The 21,831-nt window shown below is 42.0% G+C and overlaps 1 protein-coding gene across 1 annotated transcript in view; it reads left to right on the top strand.

The window, feature by feature from the left end:
- METTL24 (methyltransferase like 24) overlaps positions 1-21,831 on the top strand; it is a 107,661-nt gene that overhangs the window by 27,511 nt on the left and 58,319 nt on the right. The window contains exons 2-3 of the mRNA XM_043439580.1: positions 7,454-7,552; positions 19,328-19,467. Coding sequence (XP_043295515.1) covers positions 7,454-7,552; positions 19,328-19,467 — 239 coding nt within the window. The remainder of the gene's footprint in view (positions 1-7,453; positions 7,553-19,327; positions 19,468-21,831) is intronic.

Here is a 21,831-nt window from a genome sequence, read left to right as displayed (position 1 = left end):
CTTGAAAGAATCATTTTCCTTTTTCCAGAAACAAATTTGATGCTGAAGTCATAAATTATAAAAATATGTGAAAGCCTCACGGTTGTGCTTGTTGCAGATTTTAGAGCCAGATACATTATCTCTGTGTACCGACTTGGGCTGACTCAGCGATCGCTTTTTACCCTTTGGGAAGAGATTCTCAGATGTCTGCAAAATAGCCCCCAAACAACATGAGTTAGCCGTGTATAGAATCCTTTGCTTAATGTTAATTTTTTGGAAATTTTTTCTATATAATCAAACCATTTCCCCTCTTTAGAAGAAGCCAGTTCACTTTGCATGTGTATCTGGAGGAAGAGCCAGATAAATCCTTCACAGACAAAAGTGGGTGGGGGCTGCTTCCTTTCCTCAGAGATCTGGGTCCCTGCCTTTCCTGGGATGCTTATCTCTGTTGGAAGAGATGCTCCTTTGTCTGAGTGGCCTCGTGGTTTATGTATGGGGCAGGACCACAGATTGCAAAGGAATTGAGCAACCCCTGGCCCCACCCCTGCAAGTGGTCAGGAGCCTGACCACTTCTCTGTGGCAACACATTGTGTAGGCTCCATTTGACACTTCGGTTCAAGCCTGTTGGGGACAGATGGATCTGCCCCAATCCCCAGTGACCATACCTCCACCACCTTCTGCTGAAGCTGCTCCTTTACTGATCTGAGGAGGAAGTGGAGGCAACAGATGGGACCAGGAATCTACCTTCCCACCCCCTGGGAGTGATGGGGGTAACCTTGTCTGGTCACTTGATATTTGGAGCACATGGATAACTGTACTTTGGCATTTAGGGAGATGTTTGGGGAATTGTTTCTTTTTAAAAGAAAAAGTTGTTTTTTTTTTTTTTTTTCCCTGTTGTACTAAACACCAGCCTTCAGTGTTTTAGGGTGCTCCGGGAATTCTATGGGATTTCTTTTTTGTTGTTGTTGTTGTTTTCTTTGTTTGTGGGACTGCTGAAGGACAAATATTGATGTGTGCGCTAGAGAATTAAGACAAATGATAATTGAAAGAGGTGATAAAAGCTAGTGGTTTCCTTGGGGAAATAATCACAAACTGCTGTCAGGCTGATTCCAATGAGAACATTACTTTATGTGAAATGTTTTTTAAACAGCTCAACGAAAGCATTAAGCCAGAGCACTTTTGAGGGCATCTCTCTGCTGTATATTTCTATTATATCCCCACCTGAGAACCCTCAACTTATTCACTGTTCCAGCTGTTGTGTTTAGCTTTGTCATGGTCAACACTCAGTAGAACTGAGAAATATCAGGTAGCAAGATGGATATAGCTTGTGGATTCTTAAGATAATTGTATAGTTTTATCATATTGAGTCACCTCCCCCTATAGATCCACTATTATTGATCCAGAATGTTACCTTTGTGTGTTAGCCCAGGTTATGTGCTTCTACTATGTTTAAAGTGTCTTTTTAATGAGAATTTTGGGCTTCTCACATTGGAGACTGCTTCCCATAATCTATATTTGTATTTTCTGGCATTTTTTTGGATTGGCACTTGGATCCTTCATCTCTGTTGTAACACCATTGTGCCTATAGAGATTTCAGTCAAAGCTCTTGCAGAACTTTGTTGCATTTATTGGTTTACACAGCTGTGTCCTATATTAAATTGTAACCCAGATCCTGGCACAAGGCACAAATGACCACTGAATGAGTGAATGATTCCCTGGTTAAGTCTCAATGCCTCTTTCCAAAGGATGCTGTGTGGGAGACCTTTCACTTACCTCTTCAGGTCCACTTTCCATCTTGATCCCCTACTCCTCACCCCAGTAGGCTGACCTATGGACCAACCACAGCCTCCCACTTCTTTAGCTTCTCTTTCCATTTGACAGTTAGGGTGAGTGTGTACTTTAATAGGACTGTATGTGATCGGGTTGGCTGTATTTCTATTAAACACCTTCTCCATGCAGTTTCCCTCTTTGGGTTCCACAAATTCCCCCCCTCTCCCTGCTCCTTCCTGCTCACGATTTGGAAGGGCTCCCTGGTGCTACCAGCCACAGTTATTGCATTACTCCTTATTGGTTTCCTAAACTCTGCCTTCATGAGAAATGCTGGGCTGGATGAAGCACAAGGTGGAATCAAGATTGCTGGGAGCAATATCAATAACCTCAGATATGCAGCTGACACCACGCTTATGGCAGAAAGTGAAGAAGAACTAAAGAGCCTCTTGATGAAAGTGAAAGTAGAGAGTGGAAAAGTTGGCTTAAAGCTCAACATTCGGAAAACAAAGATCATGGCATCCAGTCCCATCACTTCATGGCAAATAGGTAGAGAAACAGTGGAAACAGTGACAGACTTTATTTTTTGGGGCTCCAAAATCACTGTAGATGGTGACTGCAGCCATGAAATAAAAAGACACTCCTTGAAAGAAAAGTTATGACCAACCTAGATAGCATATTAAAAAGCAGAGACATTACTTTGGCAACAAAGGTCCATTTAGTCAAGGCTATGATTTTTCCAGTAGCCATGTATGGATGTGAGAGTTGGACTATAAAGAAAGCTGAGCACCGAAGAATTGATGCTTTTGAACTGTGGAATTGGAAAAGACTCTTGAGAGTCCCGTGAACTGCAAGGAGATCCAACCAGTCCATACTAAAGGAAATCAGCCCTGAATATTCATTGCAAGGACTGATGTTGAAGCTGAAACTCCAATACTTTGGCTACCTGATGCAAAGAGCTGACTCATTTGAAAAGACCCTGATGCTGGGAAAGATTGAAGGCAGGAGGAGAAGGGGACAACAGAGGATGAGATGGTTGGATGGCATCATCGACTCAGTGGACGTGAGTTTGAGTAAACTCCAGGAGTTGGTGATGGACAGGGAGGCCTGGCGTGCTGTGATTCACGGGGTCGCAAAGAGTTGGACACGACTGAGTGACTGAACTGAACTGAACTGAAACTCCGCCTGCACCTTTATAAATAGTCTCTCTACTAAATTCTTCCCATCGTATCCTGCTGGGACCTGACCGACATATCCCAACTCACCCAGATGACAAAGTTCTTTGTAATCTAGATATCATAATCTGTGTGTCTTGCATTATTTCAAGTAAACACTCTCTTCTAGGATGGCCTACAACCAAATCAGAGTCAGATAGAGCAGGGGTCAGCAAGCTCCAGCCTTGCAGGCCAAATCCAGCCTGCCATCTGTTTTTGTAAATGGAGTTTTATTAGAGCACAGTCCTGACCATTTGTTTATTTACTGTCTTTGGCTGCTTTTGAGCTACAACAGGCGGTGAGGAATTGCAGCAGAAACTGTATGCCTGCAAAGACTAAAATATTTGCTGTTTGACCTCTTATAGAAAAAATTTACAGATCCCTGATTTAGAGGAAAACCATAGCATGAAAACTTTATTGTTTTCATCAAAAGGCTCCTGGGTCAGGCACTGGGCTACTTGTCAGGATCCCATGAGACTAATGTGGGGAGTTTGAAACCCCAGGCCTGGACAAACTTGCAGGCAGCTTTGTGTTGCTGTGCTGATAGCAGCAGCAACCTTAGATGCAAAAGGAGTGTAACCAAGCAAAGCTAAGAGGCATTTGTACTTAAATGTGTCTGTAATTTATGATTTCATAATTAATAATTTCCTGGAAAGAATGGCTTTCCCTAATGTTTCAGCATTTCTCTATCAAGCTTATTTTGTATATATCTGTCTCCCCCACCAGACTGTGAGAGCCTCTCAGGAAGTTCCGGGTTTTATTCATATGGGTGCCAACTAGTGGCTGGCACAGAGTGGCTGATGCTCAATAAATATTGTTTGACCAAGTGGTAATCAACAACTAATTTAAAGACGAAGAAAAGAAATGGGGGGTGGGAGTCATTAACTGGGAAGATTTATTACTTAATGTTCTCAGACTCTCCCTGGCTGGAGTCTCTGCCTCCTCAGCCTTCATAAACAAGAACAGCTATATGGAAAGTCTATTCCCCAAGAAAAGGTGCCCCTCAGGGCAGACTGACTATGTGTGATTTGCAGGGCTCAGCACAGAATAAAACTGTTGAGCCTCTTGTTTAAAAATTAAGAGTTTCAAGACAGTGTCAGCACTGAGACAAGCACAAGCCCATCTAAGAATGTACAACTTGTGTGCCTATGAAACTGGCCCTGTGCTAAGGACTCCTGAGGAAGAGGCAGCCTGTGGGTGATCAGTGAGGGTTTTTTCAGCCTGGAGGACTGCAGGGTGCTCCGCCACTGTCTGTCTGGCTGCTGAGACTGTGGACTCTCGGGACTTGGTACAGTGATATGAGTCTTGTAATGCCTAACCTGGAATAATGCTTTATCACTTACATAGTGTCTGCATTTATCTCAGACCCACATGCCAGAGTGTACTGTGCTTCCCCAAGCCCACACATTTGGCTTGACATTGACTAACCAGCTTGCCCTTCATTCTTCTTGCTTTCTGTTTAACCCCAAGTCACCTAGGCCACCCCATTTAAAGGCAAATATATATATATATATACATATATATATATATATATATGTACTAAAGTGCCCCGATTACCAAGGCAATGCCAAAGAATGTACAAACTACTGCACAATTGCACTCATCTCACACACTAGCAAAGTAGCGCTCAAAATTCTCCAAGCCAGGCTTCAACAGTACATGAACTGTGAACTTCCAGAAGTTCAAGCTGGATTCAGAAAAGACAGAGGAACCAGAGATTAAATTGCCAACATCCGCTGGATCATTGAAAAGGCAAGAAAATTCCAGAAAAACATCTATTTCTGCTTTATTGACTATCCCAAAGCCTTCGACTGTGTGGATCACAACAAACTATGGAAAATTCTTCAAGTAATGGGAATACCAGACCACCTGACCTGCCTCCTGAGAAATCTGTATGCAGGTCAAGAAGCAACAGTTAGAACTGGACATGGAACAACAGTCTGGTTCCAAATCGGGAAAGGAGTACATCAAGGCTGTATATTGTCACCCTGGTTATTTAACTTCTATGCAGAGTACATCATGTGAAATGCTGGGCTGGATGAAGCACAAGCTGGAATCAAGATTGCTGGGAGAAATATCAATAACCTCAGATATGCAGATGATTCCACCCTTATGGCAGAAAGCAAAGAACTAAAGAGCCTTTTGATGAACGTGCAAGAGGAGAGTGGAAAAAGTTGGCTTAAAACTCAACATTCAGAAAACTAAGATCATGGCATTCGGTCCCATCACTTCATGGAAGGTAGATGGGGAAACAGTGGAAACAGTGTCAGACTTTATTTTTCTGGGCTCCAAAATCACTGCAGATGGTGACTGCAGCCATGAAATTAAAAGACAGTTGCTCCTTGGAAGGAAAGCTATGACCAACCTAGACATATTGAAAATCAGAGACATTTCTTTACCAGCAAAGGTCCGCCTAGTCAAAGCTATGGTTTTTCCAGTAGTCATGTATGGATGTGAGAGTTGGACTATAAAGAAAACTGAGCACTGAAGAACTGATGCTTTTGAACTGCAGTGTTGGAGAAGACTCTTGAGAGTCGCTTGGACTGCAAGGAGATCTAACCAGTCCATCCTAAAGGAACTCAGTCCTGAATATTCATTGGAAGGACTGATGCTGAAGCTGAAACTCCAATACTTTGGCCACCTGATGGGAAGGACTGACTCATTGGAAAAGACCCTGATTCTGGGAAAAACTGAAGGCAGGAGGAGAAGGGGGCAACAGAGGATGAAATGGTTGGATGGCATCACCGACACGATGGACATGAGTTTGTTTGAGCAAGCTCTGGGAGTTGGTGATGGACAGGGAAGCCTGGTGTGCTGCAGTCCATGGGGTCACAAAGAGTCTGACATGACTGAGCCGCTGAACTGAACTGAACAGAAAGTGCCCCAGTACTAGTCTGTTTAGATGTTTCTTTTTGGGTGACAGACGGTTCTTGCCATAATACCTGTCTTAGTCTCCTCTGGCTGCAGTCACAAAATACTACAGACTGGGTGGCTTATAAGCAACAGAAATTTATTGCTCACAGTTCTGAAGGCTGGATGTTCAGGATTAGTGTGCCAGCATGGTTGGATCCTGGTGAAGGTCCTCTTCTGGGCTGCAGATGGCTGCCTTCTTGCTGTGTCCTCACATGCTGGTAGGGCCCCAGGAGCTAGAGCACTAATCCTATTCATAAAGGCCCCACCCTCATGATATAAGCACCTCCCAAAGTCCCACCTCCTAATATCATCATATTGGGCATTAGGATTTCAACATAGGAATTTGGGGGGCAGGGACACATGTTCAGACCATTGCAATATCTGACTGGAGAACAATGTGTGTACATGATCCTTGTTTTGTCCCCAGAACCGTTCCTGCAAAGCTGTTAAAATGGGCTCCTGAATCACACTTTATGGTGAGGAAGGGGGCAGGGGAGGGTTGTGTACATGAATGATCCCCAGAACCCTCCCCTGCCCCCTTCCTCACCCTAAAATGGGGTTTGGGAGCCCATCCGAACCACTTTGCAGGAAGCTCTGTGCCAAGACTCCCAAAGTCTTTCCTCACACGAGATGTTCACCCTGCCAACTGCTGAGGCTTCTCCTTGCCCAGGCTCCTGCCCTTCCCCATCCTACACCCTGCACCGTACTCTGCCCTTGGGATCACAGGAGTCTCCTGGAGGTTTCCAGGTGGTGACCACTACAGGTGGGGAACTTGAGCTCTAGAAAGGATTTCATGACTAGAGCTTCCCCAGTTGGAGGTATCCCCAGTTTTGATTCTTCTAGATCACCACTACTTTCCTCCAACCCTCATCTACTCTACCGTTGCCACAAAAGGAGGCTTAGGGTTCTGATCACTCTGCTCCTGGAAGCTCCTTGCGTCTTCTGCTGAAAGCTAGAGGTTGTCTTGCAGTGCTAGAAGGCCACCATTGCCAACCCTGGTGGTGCAAGCTCCAAGGTCTTTTGGCAGGTGCATGGTGCAGATGACAGGGGTACTGATGTCTGGAATACCCAGTGGTCCCCCTTTTCCTCCCCTGCATTTCCCTCTGCTAGAAGCGGGGGGTACCCAAGCACCCTGAGGATTGAGGCATTATGGTGTCATGACAACAAAACTGGGCCTTAGGAGGCACCTATTTCTGAAGCTGTAACCCATAGACTGTGCAGGTTTTTTCCACAATGGGAAGACGCTCCGGGTAATACAAAGCTGCAGTTTTGTATCAGAGAGCCTGATGGGGTCAAGTGGAGTTTGCCTTTGATCAGAAGCTCGAGACAGACATCCCATCTGGCTTTTGCAGTCTCCTGTTTAAGCTGGTAGCTGGGCTTTCTCAGGCCTCATTTGTCTCCCTGTGACTCATGTGGCCTTCGTGATAGCAGCCCCAAACCACCTCCCTGCTGCTCAAGAGCAGCAGTGTTTGTTTTGCAGGAGGCAAACAGTCTTACCTCCGTGATACTCTGCAACCCTTCCCACCCCCCACCCCAGCCTCCTGATCCTTTTCACACTAACCTATGTTTTCTCCTCTCAGGGTCCCCGGTGGCAAATAGACCTCCAGCCTTGGGCAGGCCCTGCTCGCTCCCTGGATGAAGAAGCCTCGAGGTTCCTGAGATACATCAGCACCATTCAGGTTGTGTTTCAAGCACAAGTGGGTTTGGAAACTAAAAGTTGCCAGTTGCCCCTTTTAAAGGATTTGGCAATAAGGGTCTGTAAAGTTTCTCAGTGCCTCCTGATAGATGCTTGATAGGGACAGTTTCTGAGGCCTTACTGCTTAAATATATCCGCTCACCTAGAGGCAGATAATAGGTGCCTTCCATCTGCTTTGGCATCTTATCCCTTCCAGGAGTATCGTCACCCCGAGATGTTTTAATGATTCATCGCAATGTGTTTTAAAGATCCACTTTAGAAAATTGCTTTGGGAAACCATTTGAAGTGACAGATTCTTGCCCTTGAGTAGGCAGTCCAGTGTCTCACAAAACCATCATCTGGAGATTCAAGTCCCAATTTGGAGAAATCTGCCTTTTTACTTTTCTGCCACAGAAGGTTGGCAGACAGAGACGCGTTAGGCCTGAGAGCCAAGGAGACTTCGCAGGCAGTCAGAAGAGAAGCTAATGAATCCGAAGGCTCTCTGTTCCTAGGGCCCTTTAAATCATTACTGAGCACCGCCTTCGTTACTGACTTAACGCATTGTGGCAGCTCCTGCCCGGCGCCCCGAGCGGGCAGAGACCCTTCATTAAGGAGAGTCTATGACTCTTGACACATTAATCAGGAGGTTCCATTCTCAAGTAGCCTGATCCTGAGGAAAGAGAGATGGAAAAGGAAATCAAGGCCTGAGGGAAACTTCACCCTGGACTGAGAGTGCTAGTAAATTAAGAACTCAGACCGCCTGTGAAGCTGCAGCCCCAGAAGCTGCATTGTAGAGCTGGTATGGTACTGAGGGGTCCCCGGGCCTTTTGATCTCCCTTCAGCCCACTGGCTCTTGACATCCCACTCTCTCTGCCCAACTGGTGGCCAAGCCTATTTTTCATCCATGGAGGAACATGTATTTATGGAATTTTAGAAGGCTAATTTAGGAGTAAAAAAAAAAAATTCATTTCTCATATGATGCAGTCAGACAACCAGAGATTTCAATACTTGTCACCTAGACATGGAAGTAAAAGCTTGTTGAATTCATCGTGAGTAATGGGATGATAAATTGGTCCCTGCGCTTTACATAATTTCATCTTATTTTGCTGCTGCAAATTAATTTGGTGGACTTACACTGACTTAATTAAAATACTGAAGTTTTAATTTTATAGTTTGGTTTTAAATAAAGAATAAGAAACTAGACCTCTTAACTGTGGCTTGAAGAAGCCCTTTAAAGCCCCAGAGAAAGGTGTTAAAAGTATGAGTTGAATTTGAGAATGGTGGGCTTAACCCCCTGCACCCCCCCCCCCCAAAATTGACCATGTGAAAGCCTCGGAATTCCATTTTATATGTGTTTCAGGTTAATGTTCTGTAACTTATAAAAGGCATATTAACTTAGAAGAAGCTCTTGAGGCATGAAAGCATCATTTCAAGTCCCTCTTCAAGTTTTCCCATGAGTTATGGACTGAGAGGGAAAAATTCTTTTAAAAAAAGCGTCCTGTGATGTGGTCTGATGTTGTGATCCTGGGCAATTTATTTTGCTTGTCTGGTCTGACTGTTCAGATCTTGGAAAGGAAGAGATTGTATCAAATTCTAAGGTCCCTCCCAGCTCCGTGAGCTTTTACCGTAAGACTGGTATAGAATTGTTATTAACCAAGTATTACTGAGCACCTACTCTGTGCCTGAAATGTAGGCCTTGGGAATAGTCTCTGCCTTCAAGTGGCTAACAAACTAGTTGGGAAGGTAGATAAATGGACGTATATTTATTATTCACCTTGAGGAGCATAGTAATAGAGATTTCGTTGTTGAAGCTCGCTAGAAGGTTTTGCATCCTCTAGAAGGCACTAGATAAAGTTCCAGACCTCACAATGGTTTTGTAATCAGAGGTCATTTTACCAGCTAAAGTCCTGTGCTTTTGTGTGCTTCTGAGTCACTAGCCCAGGAGCTGGGAGCTCATCAGAGATGACACTAACTGGTTTAACTGGAATCCTACTAACCAGTGCTCCCTCCCCTTTTCTCTGTTCTGCAGAGCTTTTCAGCTGTGTTGGAAGCTTGTGCCTCTTTTAGAACTCATCTTGACAATGAAAGCCTACAAAACTGGCAGAATATTAGAATCCCTATTACCTAAAATTTTCACAGTTAGCAGTAGTGGGTCATAATGGGCAAGCAAAAAAAAAAAAAACCCCAAAAAACAATAAACCAAAAAAACCTCTGTAGATACTTGAGTAAATTCCACTTCCATCCTCTTATGCTGGTTTATATATATATAATATATTTCCTTCAAATCCATATTCATGCTTGTACAGCAAAACCTAGCATTTGATATGTTCATCATTAATTTATTCATTCATCAATTCAGCAGACATTTGTTGAGTACTTGCTCTGAGGAAGATATGGTGTTAGGCACTGGCTGGGATGTCAAACTTGAATTAAATACCCCCACACACTGGCAAACAGCTAGGGAGCAAGAGGGCTGTTGTTCTTTACCAGAGTGGACAGATAGGTAGGTAAGCTTCCCCAGGCCCAGGGAGCTTGGGAACAGGAGCACAGAGCATGGGACAGTGTGACATTAGACTGCGATGGGGAAGGTGCCCGTGGACTTGTGATTGTGGTGACCTTAAAGGTGTGGTTGGGGACCTGCATTTTTTAATGAAACACCAAAGGATATGGTTGGTTAGAGTGGGCAGAATATCAAGTTCAGTTTTAGTAGGTATTGTTTTCTAGTGTGAAAGGCTGTGATTGCATCTCTGAGTTCTGGCATAGATGATCTGCTGCTAACAAGAAATGGTTAAATCATAAACCCAGTGCTCTGTTCTAAAGGAAAGCTCCAGATTCAGCTTTTTATGGCAACCCCCAAACCATATGCCTTCAGGAAGCATGGCTTGCAGTACAAAATTAATATAAGCAACAGTTGCTGTTTTAAAAAGAAAAAATACATTTTAAAGTCAGCCTATCTATCTATCTAATCATCTACTCATCTAACTGTTTCTATGAATGACAAGAACCTACGGCTCTGGACATTCAGATTTTGCACATTTATTAATAAAAGAATGGTTTCTATTATATTTACTGCTGCACACACACACACATTCACACTCACACAAATTTGGATAAGAGCAACAAAAATACAACTCTTTCCTTGATATTTTACCTTTCAAAATAATGTATTACTTTAACATGCAATTTGATTATTGAAGTGATTCTTGCCAACGTACGCAAAATTTAAGGGCTCCTTTTGCCAGATTCTGGTTATGGGTTGGCAGAAATGCTATTCAGGCTTTTGGGATACAAAATGAAACGAAAATAAATTAGATCTCTTCAACTTAAATTAACTAAAAGGCATTTCAGGAAACACTTTTTTTTTCTTGCAATCTGTTTTCCTTTGTCCAGGTTTAATTCTCTTTATTTGGCTAAAATTACAAGGGGAATTGGAGGGAAGAAAAAAAACCCCATATTTACCTAAATTAGAGCTTAGCTAGGAGTTACTGCCCTCATTGGTTTTGCTTGCAAGCGACTTCATTGAAGCCCTGGCCATAATCTCAACAAGAAAGTTTGAAAAATCAATATTTAATTAGTTTTTAGGAGCTGAATTTTACTGAGTACTCCTAGTTGTTTTCAAAAGCTAATGTCTATAAATGAGATGATTAATTAATGGTTAAAATGGAAAAAAAAACAATGAAAGCAAAAACAACGCCCAGTTGTGGATGTGACTGGTGATGGAAGTAAAGTCCGATGCTGTAAAGAACAATAGTGCATAGGAACCTGGAATGTTAGGTCCCTGAATCAAGGTAAATTAGAAGTGGCCAAACAGGAGATGGCAAGAGTGAACATCGATATTTTAGGAATCAGTGAACTAAAATGGACAGGAATGAGCAAATTTAATTCAGATGACCATTATTTCATACTGTGGGCAAGAATCCCTTAGAAGAAATGGAGTAGCCCTTATAGTCAACAAAAGAGTCCAAAATGCAGAACTTGGGTGCAATCTCAAAAAATACAGAATGATCTCTGTTCATTTCCAAGGCAAACCATTCAATATCATAGTAATCCAAGTCTAAGCCCCAACCAGTAATGCTGAAGAAGCTGAAGTTGAATGGTTCTATGAAAACCTACAAGACCTTCTAGAACTAACACCCAAAAAAGATGTCCATTTCATCATAGGGGACTGGAATGTAAAAGTAGGAAGTTAAGAGTATGGAGTAACAGGCAAATTTGGCTTTGGAGTATAAAAAGAAACAGGGCAAAGGCTAACAGAGTTTTGCCAAGAGAACGCACTGGTCATAGCAAACACCCTCTTCCAACAACACAAGAGAAGACTTTACACATGGACATCACCAGATGGTCAACACTGAAATCAGATTGATTATATTCTTTGCAGCCAAAGATGTAGAAGCTCTATACAATCAGCAAAAACAAGACTGGGAGCTGACTGTGGCTCAGATCATGAACTCCTTATTGCAAAATTCAGGCTTAAATTGAAGAAAATAGGGAAAATCACTAGAACATTCTGGTATGACCTAAATCAAATCCCTTATGATTATACAGTGTAAGTGATAAACAGATTCAAGGGATTAGATCTGATAGACAGAGTGCCTGAAGAACTACAAATGGAGGTTCATAACATTGTACAGGAGGCAGTGATCAAGACCATCCCCAAGAAAAAGAAATGCAAAAAGACTAAATGGTTGTCTGAGGAGGTCTTACAAATAGCTGAGAAAAGAAGAGAAGTTAAAGGCAAAGGAGAAAAGGAAAGATATACTCATTTGAATGCAGAGTTCCAAAGAATAGCAAGGAGAGATGAGAAAGCCTTCCTCAGTGATCAGTGCAAAGAAATAGAGGAAAACAATAGAATGGGAAAGACTAGAGATCTCTTCAAGAAAATTAGAGATACCAAGGGAACATTTCATGCAAAGATGAGCACAATAAAGGTCAGAAATGGTATGGACCTAACAGAAGCTTAAGATATTAAGAAGAGGTGGCAAGAATACACAGAACTATACAAAAAAAAATATTTTAATGACCCAGATAACCATGATGGTGTGATCACTCACCTAGAGCCAGACATCCTGGAATGCAAAGTCAAGTAGGCCTTAGGAAGCATCACTATGAACAAAGCTAGTGGAGGTGATGCAATTCCAGTTGAGCTATTTCAAATCCTAAAGGATGATGCTGTGAAAGTGCTGCACTCTATATGCCAGCAACTTTGGAAAACTCAGCAGTGGCCACAGGACTGGGAAAGATCAGTTTTCATTCCAATCCCAAAGAAAGGCAATGACAAAGAATGTTCAAACTGCCACACAATTGCACTCATTTCATACACTAGCAAAGTAATGCTCAAAATTCTCCAAGCCAGGCTTCAACAGTATGTGAACCATGAAATTCCAGATGTTTAAGCTAGATTTCGGAAAGTCAGAGGAACCAGAGATCAAATTGCCAACATCTGTTGGATCATTGAAAAAGCAAGCGAGTTCCAGAAAAACATATACTTCTGCTTTATTAACTATGCCAAAGCCTTTGACTGTATGGATCACAACAAACTGTGGAAAATTCTTCAAGAGATGGGAATACTAGATCATCTTACCTGCCTCCTGAGAAACCTGTATGCAGGTCAAGAAGCAATAGTTAGAAGCAGTCATGGAACAACAGACTGGTTCCAAATCGGGAAAGGAGTACATTAAGGCTGTATATTGTCACCCAGCTTATTTAACTTCTATGCAGAGTACCTCATGTGAAATGCTGGGCTGGATGAAGCACAAGCTGGAATCAAGAGTGCTGGGAGAAATATTAATAACCTCAGATATGCAGATGACACCACCCTTACGGCCAAAAGCGAAGAAGAACTAAAGAGCTTCTTGATGAAAGTGAAAGAGGAGAGTGAGGAAGTTGGCTTACATCCAGTCCCATCACTTCATGGCAAATAGATGGGGAAACATGGAAACAGTGACAGACTTTATTTTTTTGGACTCCAAAATCACTGCAGACAGTGACTGCAGCCATGAAATTAAAAGACATTTGCTCTTTGGAAGAAAAACTATGACCAACCTAGACAGCATATTAAAAAGCAGAGACATTACTTTGTCAACAAAGGTTCGTCTAGTCAAAGCTATGGTTTTTCCAGTGGTCATGTATGGATGTGAGAGTTGGACTATAAAGATAGTTGAGTGCCAAGGAATGGATGCTTTTGAACTGTGGTATAGGAGAGGACTCTTGAGAGTCACTTGGACAGCAAGGAGATCAAACCAGTCAACTCAGTCCTGAATATTCATTGGAAGGACTGATGCTGAAGCTGAAATTCCAGCTTTGGCTACCTGATGCAAAGAATTGATTCATTAGAAAAGACCCTGATGCTGGGAAAAATTGAAGGCAGGAGGAGAAGGGGACGACAGGATGAGATGGTTGGATGACATCACCGACTCAATGGAGATGAGTTTGAGTAAACTCTGGGAGTTGGTGATGGACAGGGAGGCCTGGCGTGCTGTGGTCCAGGGGGTCACGAAGAGTCGGACATGACTGAGTGACTGAAATGAACTGAAAATGGAAAAACTTCTGTGTTATATGTTTGCACTAGGAAAGAAAAGTGGAACAATAACAGATACTGAATGGAAAAGAATGTTTTTCCAATAGAGATAGCTGAACAAAAGGAAATCTGTGGAAGAAGAAAGTGTTAACTTTAATAGGATAAAATCCCACTCCCTAAGGGTCATAAAGGGGGAGCAGCTGAGCCTCAATGCCCTGAATTTTGACCATTAATATTTACCTGACTCTTGGGGGGCCTCTGGATAACTGTAGTGTCACCTCTCTGGCTCTCTGTTAGGGGTGAGGTTTTGGAGGTGCTGCTGTTTTCAATTGAAAGCTCTAGCTCAAGCATAGCCTCTTCCCTTAATTTGCTAAGGCATGGGTGAGGCCAATCTGGAACATTTCAGTGGAGCTTTACAAAAGGCTGCCAGGAAACTCTCAGGACCTCCTGCTTAAGAATCACCTGGGAGAGTTTATTAAAGTGTATGTTCACATGCATAAGACTCAAGGATTCTGATTTTATAAATATGGAGTGGGACTCAAAAATTTTTAAGTACTCACTCATCTATCAGGATGTAGGTGGCCACACCTTGAGAAATATGGTGGGAGAGGCTAGATATTGTTCAGTTGCTAAGTTGTGTCCAAGTCTTTTCGACCTCTTGGCCTGCAGCCTGCCAGGCTCCTCTGTCCTTCACTGTCTCCCAGAGTTTACTTAAATTTTTGTCCATTGAGTCAGTGATGCTATCTGATCATCTCATCCTCTGCTGCCCCCTTCTCCTTTTGCCTTCACTCTTTCCCAGCATCAGGGTCTTTTCCAATGAGTAGGCGCTTCACATCAGGTGGCCAAGGTATTGGAACTTCAACTTTAGCATTAGTCCTTCCAATGAATATTCAGGACTGATTTCTTTTAGCATTGACTGGTTTGTTCTCCTTGCTGTGCAAGGGATCGTCAAGAGTCTTCTCCAGCACCACAATTCATAAGCATCAATTCTTCAGCGCTCAGCCTTCTTTATGATCCAACTCTCACTTCCTTACCTAACTACTGGAAAAAAGATGACTTTGACTATCTGGACCTTTGCTGGCAAAGTGATGTCTCTGTTTTTTAATACACTATCTAGGTTTGCAATAGCTTTCCTTCTCAGGAGCTGTGTCTTTTAATCTCATGGGTGCAATTATCACCTGGAGTGATTTTGGAGCCCAAGAAAATAAAATCTGTCACGTCTTTCACTTTTTCCCCTTCTGTTTTGCTGTGAAGTGATGGGCCCAGATGCCATAATCTTAGTTTTTTGAATGTTGAATTTCAAGCCAGCTTTTTCACTCTACTCTTTCACACTCATCAAGAAGCTCTTTAGTTCCTCTTCACTTTCTGTCATTAGAGTGGTATCATCTGCATATCTGAGGTTGTTGATATTTGTCTTGGCATTCTTGATTCCAGCTTGTGATTCAACTAGGCTGGCATTTTGCATGATGTCCTTTGCATATAAGTTAAATAAGCAGAGTGACAATATACAGGCTTGTCTTACTCCTTTCCCAGTTTTGAACCAGTCAGTTGTTCTGTGTCTAGTTCTGATTGTTGCTTCTTGAGCTGCACACAGGTTTCTCTGGAGACAGGTAAGATAGCCTAGTATTCCCATCTCTTTAAGACTTCCACAGTTTGTTGTGATCCACACAGCCTAAGGCTTTAGTGTAGTCAATGAAAGAGAAGTAGATGTTTTTCTGAAACTCCCATGCTTTCTTCATGATCCAACAAATTTTGGCAATTTGATTTCTGGTTCCTCTGCCTCATTGAAACCCAGTTTGTATATCAGGAAGTTCTTGGTTCACATACTGCTGAAGCTTTGCTTGAGGGATTTTGAACATTACCTTGCTAGCATGTGAAATGAACGCAATTGTGTGGCAGTTTGAACAGTCTTTGGTATTGCCCTTCTTTGGGATTGAAATGAAAACTGACCTTTTCCAGTCCTGTGGCCACTGCTGAGTTTTCCAAATTTGCTGGCATATTGAATGCAGCACTTTAACAGCATTATCTTTTAAGATTTGAAATAGCTCAGCTGGAATTCCATCACCTCTACTAGCTTTGTTCATAGTAATGCTTCCTAAGGCCCACTTGACTTCACACTCTAGGGTGTCTGACTCTAGGCGAGTGACTGCAACGTTGTGGTTATCTGAGTCATTAAGACCTTTCTTGTATAGTTCTTCTGTGTATTCTTGCCACCTCTTCTTAATCTAGAAGATTAAGAGAGGCTAGAGTTAGGTTTAAATGGTGTTGGGAGGATATGATGAACAAGCATCTGTGAACATCCCTGTCTTTTGGAGGTTCTCAGAGAGGGTACATAAAAAGAAACAACAGGAAATGGGATCATCATACCACTTTAATAAAGATACCCCAGGAGGCTACCTTAGAATAAATGGTTCAGGATTAGGAGATCCAGGCATGCCTTTGGGACCCACCAAACTGCCCCGGGTCTAACTAACTGACTGCAGGAGGCAGGGCATGGAGCCGAGTGCCAGTGAAGTTTTAAGGCATCACAACATACCTACTAGTAGGAACAAGCTTGATGAACGCTGAGTTTTGACTATTAGATTAGCACCCTCTCCTTTGGATGGGTGGGTGGGGACACGAAGTGGGTAGGCAGTGGCATACTTTCCATTTATTTGTGGGAGAATAGTAGGAAATGAATTCTATAAATTGACATGTTGACAGATCCAGTTAATAAATGTGCTCTCTACTAGTTGCTTGGGAGAAGATTCAATTCCATTTTCTATTATTATTTTTCCTTTGAACAGTGATTGCAGATTGAGAAGTAGAAAAAAAACTGGGTTGAGGATGTTGACAAAAATTAATCAATAGTCAGTTTGAGAAAGAAATTGAAAATTTTATAAGCCAAACTGAGAATTATAAGCTTGGAGATGATCTCTCAGCTTCTGAGGACTGTTCTGAGTGGGGAGGTTCGTAGATATATGATTTTGACAACAGGGCATGTGCCTGTTGCAAGCACACACCTTGGTAGAAAGTTAATAGTGAAAAACATATATTTTAGTTAATGGTTATAGTGCTTTTCATAGTATGGGAAGATGCAGGAAACTGGATTCAAACATTTTCCTCTGAAAATATCTAACTATCTGAAGGCCTATTCTGCCAGAATTTCCAGAGCACAGAATGTCTCATTCTGATTTTTGCTCTGAATTCCTTTCAAGGTGTTTTGTAGGTCAGTGACTGCAGTGGCAAATAACTTGATTCCTGTAGAACTATATAATGAATAACATCCTTTATTTCACAGTCCCTTCCCTTTTGGTCTTAATTTTGACCAAGGTTTTGGAGGCATTTCATGGCAAGCTTGTCCCAAGGCACTAGGAATGCTTATTCCCAAGTCAGTCAAGGATTTCCTTGTTAGCCTACTCAATGTGCTATTACTGGACTTGGCCATCCACCTCTGGACCATGTGTCTGACTAGTCTATTATGGTCTAGGAAATGCTTACTTCTTGTTTTGTCTAGAGTTACACTATTACAATCTTTGATCTTATAGGACTATATATTTTGTCAATAGTTTTAAGTTACCTAATCATCATTACTTTTATTGGAAGCTCAGTCACACATTTATTAGTACAAGAAATAATAATCTTGTAAAATAGAATACAAGTAATAAAGCTAGTAACATCAATAAAGTCCTACGTACATATTTAAGCTAAGAACTTCCATTAAGTGAGGCCCAGAATTTCCCAGGTTACTTGACCCAGTCTATTCTGCACCAGTTGCTTCTTTAAGGAAAATGATATATTGGCATTGTACATAAAGTTCACCAAAGATGTCTGCACATACAAGGCAAGTGGTGGATCATAAAATTTTATGTTTAAATTTTTATTGCCTTAAAATTTGCATTTTTGTTTCATCAAAAGGAAAGAACAAATAAATATTAGGATTTCACTTTTTAAGCTTTCCTATAAAAGGTCCAAATTCTAGCAGGAAGCTGTCTCTCAGTCCTTGATAGATAGTGCTAGGATGATTTTGCCAGGTCAGTCCTAGATTACAGCAAAAGTAAGGGAGACGCTGGCTCCACATAATATGCTGTTTTCAGATTAACATTCTGGAAAATAAATGAAAGGATTGAGCAAGCCTAGAATACCTTTTTAAGAAAGAAATCATTTACTATTATATTTTCCAATGAATTAAAGCAATGAAACTCAAAACATCCTTTGCCTCTGGTATGGTCTGTTGTCTGCGATGTGACAGCAAGAACTGCTGCATGATTCATGGGGCATCATGATGACTATGAGAGTTTTGAGGGATTAGAGGGAAACACTGTTGCTCAGTAAGATAAATATCTTGGCCACAGAACTTGTTTTCTTTGGTTCCGACAGCCTCAGCCATGCATACTGTGCTAGGCTCAAACACAAGTCAGAATTCCTCGCTAAGTATATTTACTTAATGTGCATTTGAAATTAGAAACTGGCTTCCTTCTGCTTGATTTAGATACATGTTCCCTTTGGTTTTCTTATCTAATTTTGATGGATGAGTTATGAGAGGTGCTTTGGCTAGATCAAGAGGAGCCTCCTTCCCATCTGGGTCTCTTGCCCATCCCCGGAGGAGGAAGCTTATTGGAAGTGTATCACAGACAGTACTATCTTGTTAGTCGGGGCTTGTATTATTCTCACTTGACCTCTGATGAGTTGTTTACCTTGATTAACACATGCTACCTTTTTGGAGCATGTTGGCCTCACCTTGTCTGCCTGAGATAAGGAGTAAATAATCTTGTGTCCTTCTAAGATCTATGCCCTCAGCCATCTCTCACAACTTCTAATAGGAATGCTGTGAGTAACAGACCTCTGTGGTTTGGGAGCACTGTTCTCCACGTCTGGAATGCCCTTCTTGGTCTCAGCCTCTTATTCAACTTCTGTTCCTTCTCCAAGACTAACACACCTCTGTAGAGCCTTTCCTGCCTTCTCCTCTCTGCCATACTTGCTCCTGATTTGTTGTCCTCTGTATACTCTGTGCAAAAGGCTAGTTTTTTTTTTTTTTATAGCAGTTCTTAATTTCCCTTCAAACCTGCCTCTAATCTCCTCGAGATTACCTATAATCTAGTATTTGAGATTCCTCCAAACATTTTACAACAATCCTCTGATTCCTTGGTGCTCGTGGTTATCAGTGGAGAAGGATATAACTCTCCCATTATGGTTTTCAGTGACCGGGGAAGCAGTAAGTCTCTACCTGCCATCTATCATCCAGTACTTTAAATTATTCACATTGATTTCCAATCCTTACAGATTGCATGTGATCACATGAGGACAGACAGCCTGGCTACTGCCTCCAGCCCTACAAAAAAGCCCTGGTCGGTCTGTCTCGATGACAGGTTTGGGTTAGTTCATCAAATCCGCATCAAGCAGTGCCGCCTCTATTCGTTAGGGTAAGTACATTTTACAGGCAGAAAATAAAAAACGCTCCTGTAGGCAGACAAGGTTTTTTCAGCAAGACAAATGATGAATGGTTGCAGGGTTTAACAGGTGCTCTGCTTCTTCTCCTGCCGTCATTTCAGACTCCTCTGTCTGTTATGTAACCTTAGGCACTTGCAGAGCTCCAATGGCCAGGGCCACTTTCTCTCCCATTCTGTTGGTAGTAAATTGATAACTTCCATTTTCAGCCTAATGATGATCTCCTTGGTGAAGCCGGTGATTCTCAGCTAGTATTAGAGCATTCTTATTAGAAAAAGAAAAATATTAAGAATGCCCCTAGAAAAAAAAAGCAACAGTGAGTATATTAGAAATTTTATACACAGAGATCAAATTTCCAACATCCGCTGGATCATCAAAACAGCAAGAGAGTTCCAGAAAAATATCTATTTCTGCTTTATTGACTATGCCAAAGCATTTGACTGTGTGGATCACAATAAACTCTGGAAAATTCTCAAAGAGATGGGAATACCAGACCACCTGACCTGCCTCTTGAGAAACCTGTATGCAGGTCAGGAAGCAACAGTTAGAACTGGACATGGAACAACAGACTGGTTCCAAATAGGAAAAGGAGTACGTCAAGGCTATATTGTCACCCTGCTTATTTAACTTATATGCAGAGTACATCATGAGCAACGCTGGGCTGGAGGAAGCACAAGCTGGAATCAAGATTGCCAGGAGAAATATCAATAACCTCAGATATGCAGATGACACCACCCTTATGGCAGAAAGTGAAGAGGAACTAAAAAGCCTCTTGATGAAAGTGAAAGAGGAGAGTGAAAAAGTTGGCTTAAAGCTCAACATTCAGAAAACTAAGATCATGGCATCCGGTCCCATCATTTCATGGGAAATAGATGGGAAACAGTGGAAGCAGTGGCTGACTTTATTTTTTGGGGCTCCAAAATCACTGCAGATGGTGATTGCAGCCATGAAAGTAAAAGACGCTTACTTTTGGAAGGAAAGTCATGACCAACCTAGTTAACATATTAAAAAACAGAGACATTACTTTGCCAACAAAGGTCCATCTAGTCAAGGCTGTGGTTTTTCCAGTGGTCATGTGTGGATGTGAGAGTTGGACTGTGAAGAAAACTGAGCGCCAAAGAATTGATGCTTTTGAACTGTGGTATTGGAGAAGACTCTTGAGAGTCCCTTGGACTGCAAGGAGATCCAACCAGTCCGTCCTAAAGGAGATCAGTCCTGGGTGTTCATTGGAAAGACTGATGTTGAAGCTGAAACTTCAATACTTTGGCCACCTTATGCGAAGAGTTGACTCATTGGAAAAGACCCTGATTCTGGGAGGGATTGGGGGCAGGAGGAGAAGGAGACGACAGAGGATGAGATGGTTGGATGGCATCACCGACTCGATGGACATGAGTTTGGGTAAACTCCAGGAGTTGGTGATGGACAGGGAGGCCTGGCGTGCTGCGATTCATGGGGTCACAAAGAGTTGGACACGACTGAGCGACTGAATTGACTGACTGAACTGATGATGAGTGACCCAGGACAAATGGCCTCTGTTGAATTTTTTTGTTTTATGCCAATGGTAAATATGTGTATACTTTTAGACTAAAAAAATAAATAAATAAAAAGAGGGAGTGCCTGTGAAAATAACAAGGTTTTGTCAAAACTGTGGGAGACACTGATATTCAGTTATTCAGGCTGAAAATGACCTAAATGTTCAAATAGATTTGGAGGGCTTGTTGTAAAAGGATACATATAAAATAATGAGACTATTTTACTCAGTGCATCAGTATTCATATAAACAGTCCTGAAAATTTACAAATTATATATATCTCACAAAAAGTAAAAGGCAGGAGAGGGTTACTTTTGTTTGGAATACCCTGTTGTGTTGACTCTAGAAGCTGTGTGGTTAGTTTCTCAGGCAAGATCCCTGGAGTCCTTTACAAAATACTGGGGACCCTCACAAGTGTCATGTTTGTTACTCACCAATAGGCTTCATGTCCTCTGTAGTTTACATTCAGGCTCATGAGTGACAACTGCCAACCAGATTCCTAGATGATGAGGGTTCAGAGCCAACGTTTGGGTGATACAGAGGCTCACCCAAGGTGCTAATTGCATAGAGGATCATGATTGCTGTCAAACTTTACCAAGCAAGAATCCTTAGTTGTAGTCATTGCGAATTTAAAAAACAAGCAAACAGGTTTCAAATAAGAATCTCAGGATAATGGAAACATTCTTTTATGGGTTAAATGAAGTGTATATCAGTGAAGTGTGGTACACAGTAGGCACTCAATATATATTTGCTACATAAACATTGCCTGAGGTAAGAAGACTCAAGAGGGAAGCTGGTTCTGCCATGA

This window comes from Cervus canadensis, chromosome 20 (genome assembly GCF_019320065.1).
Source record: "Cervus canadensis isolate Bull #8, Minnesota chromosome 20, ASM1932006v1, whole genome shotgun sequence".
NCBI classification, from domain to species: domain Eukaryota; kingdom Metazoa; phylum Chordata; class Mammalia; order Artiodactyla; family Cervidae; genus Cervus; species Cervus canadensis.
The sequence above is the reverse complement of the archived record's forward strand: the minus strand, read 5'-3'. Positions and strand labels throughout refer to the sequence as shown.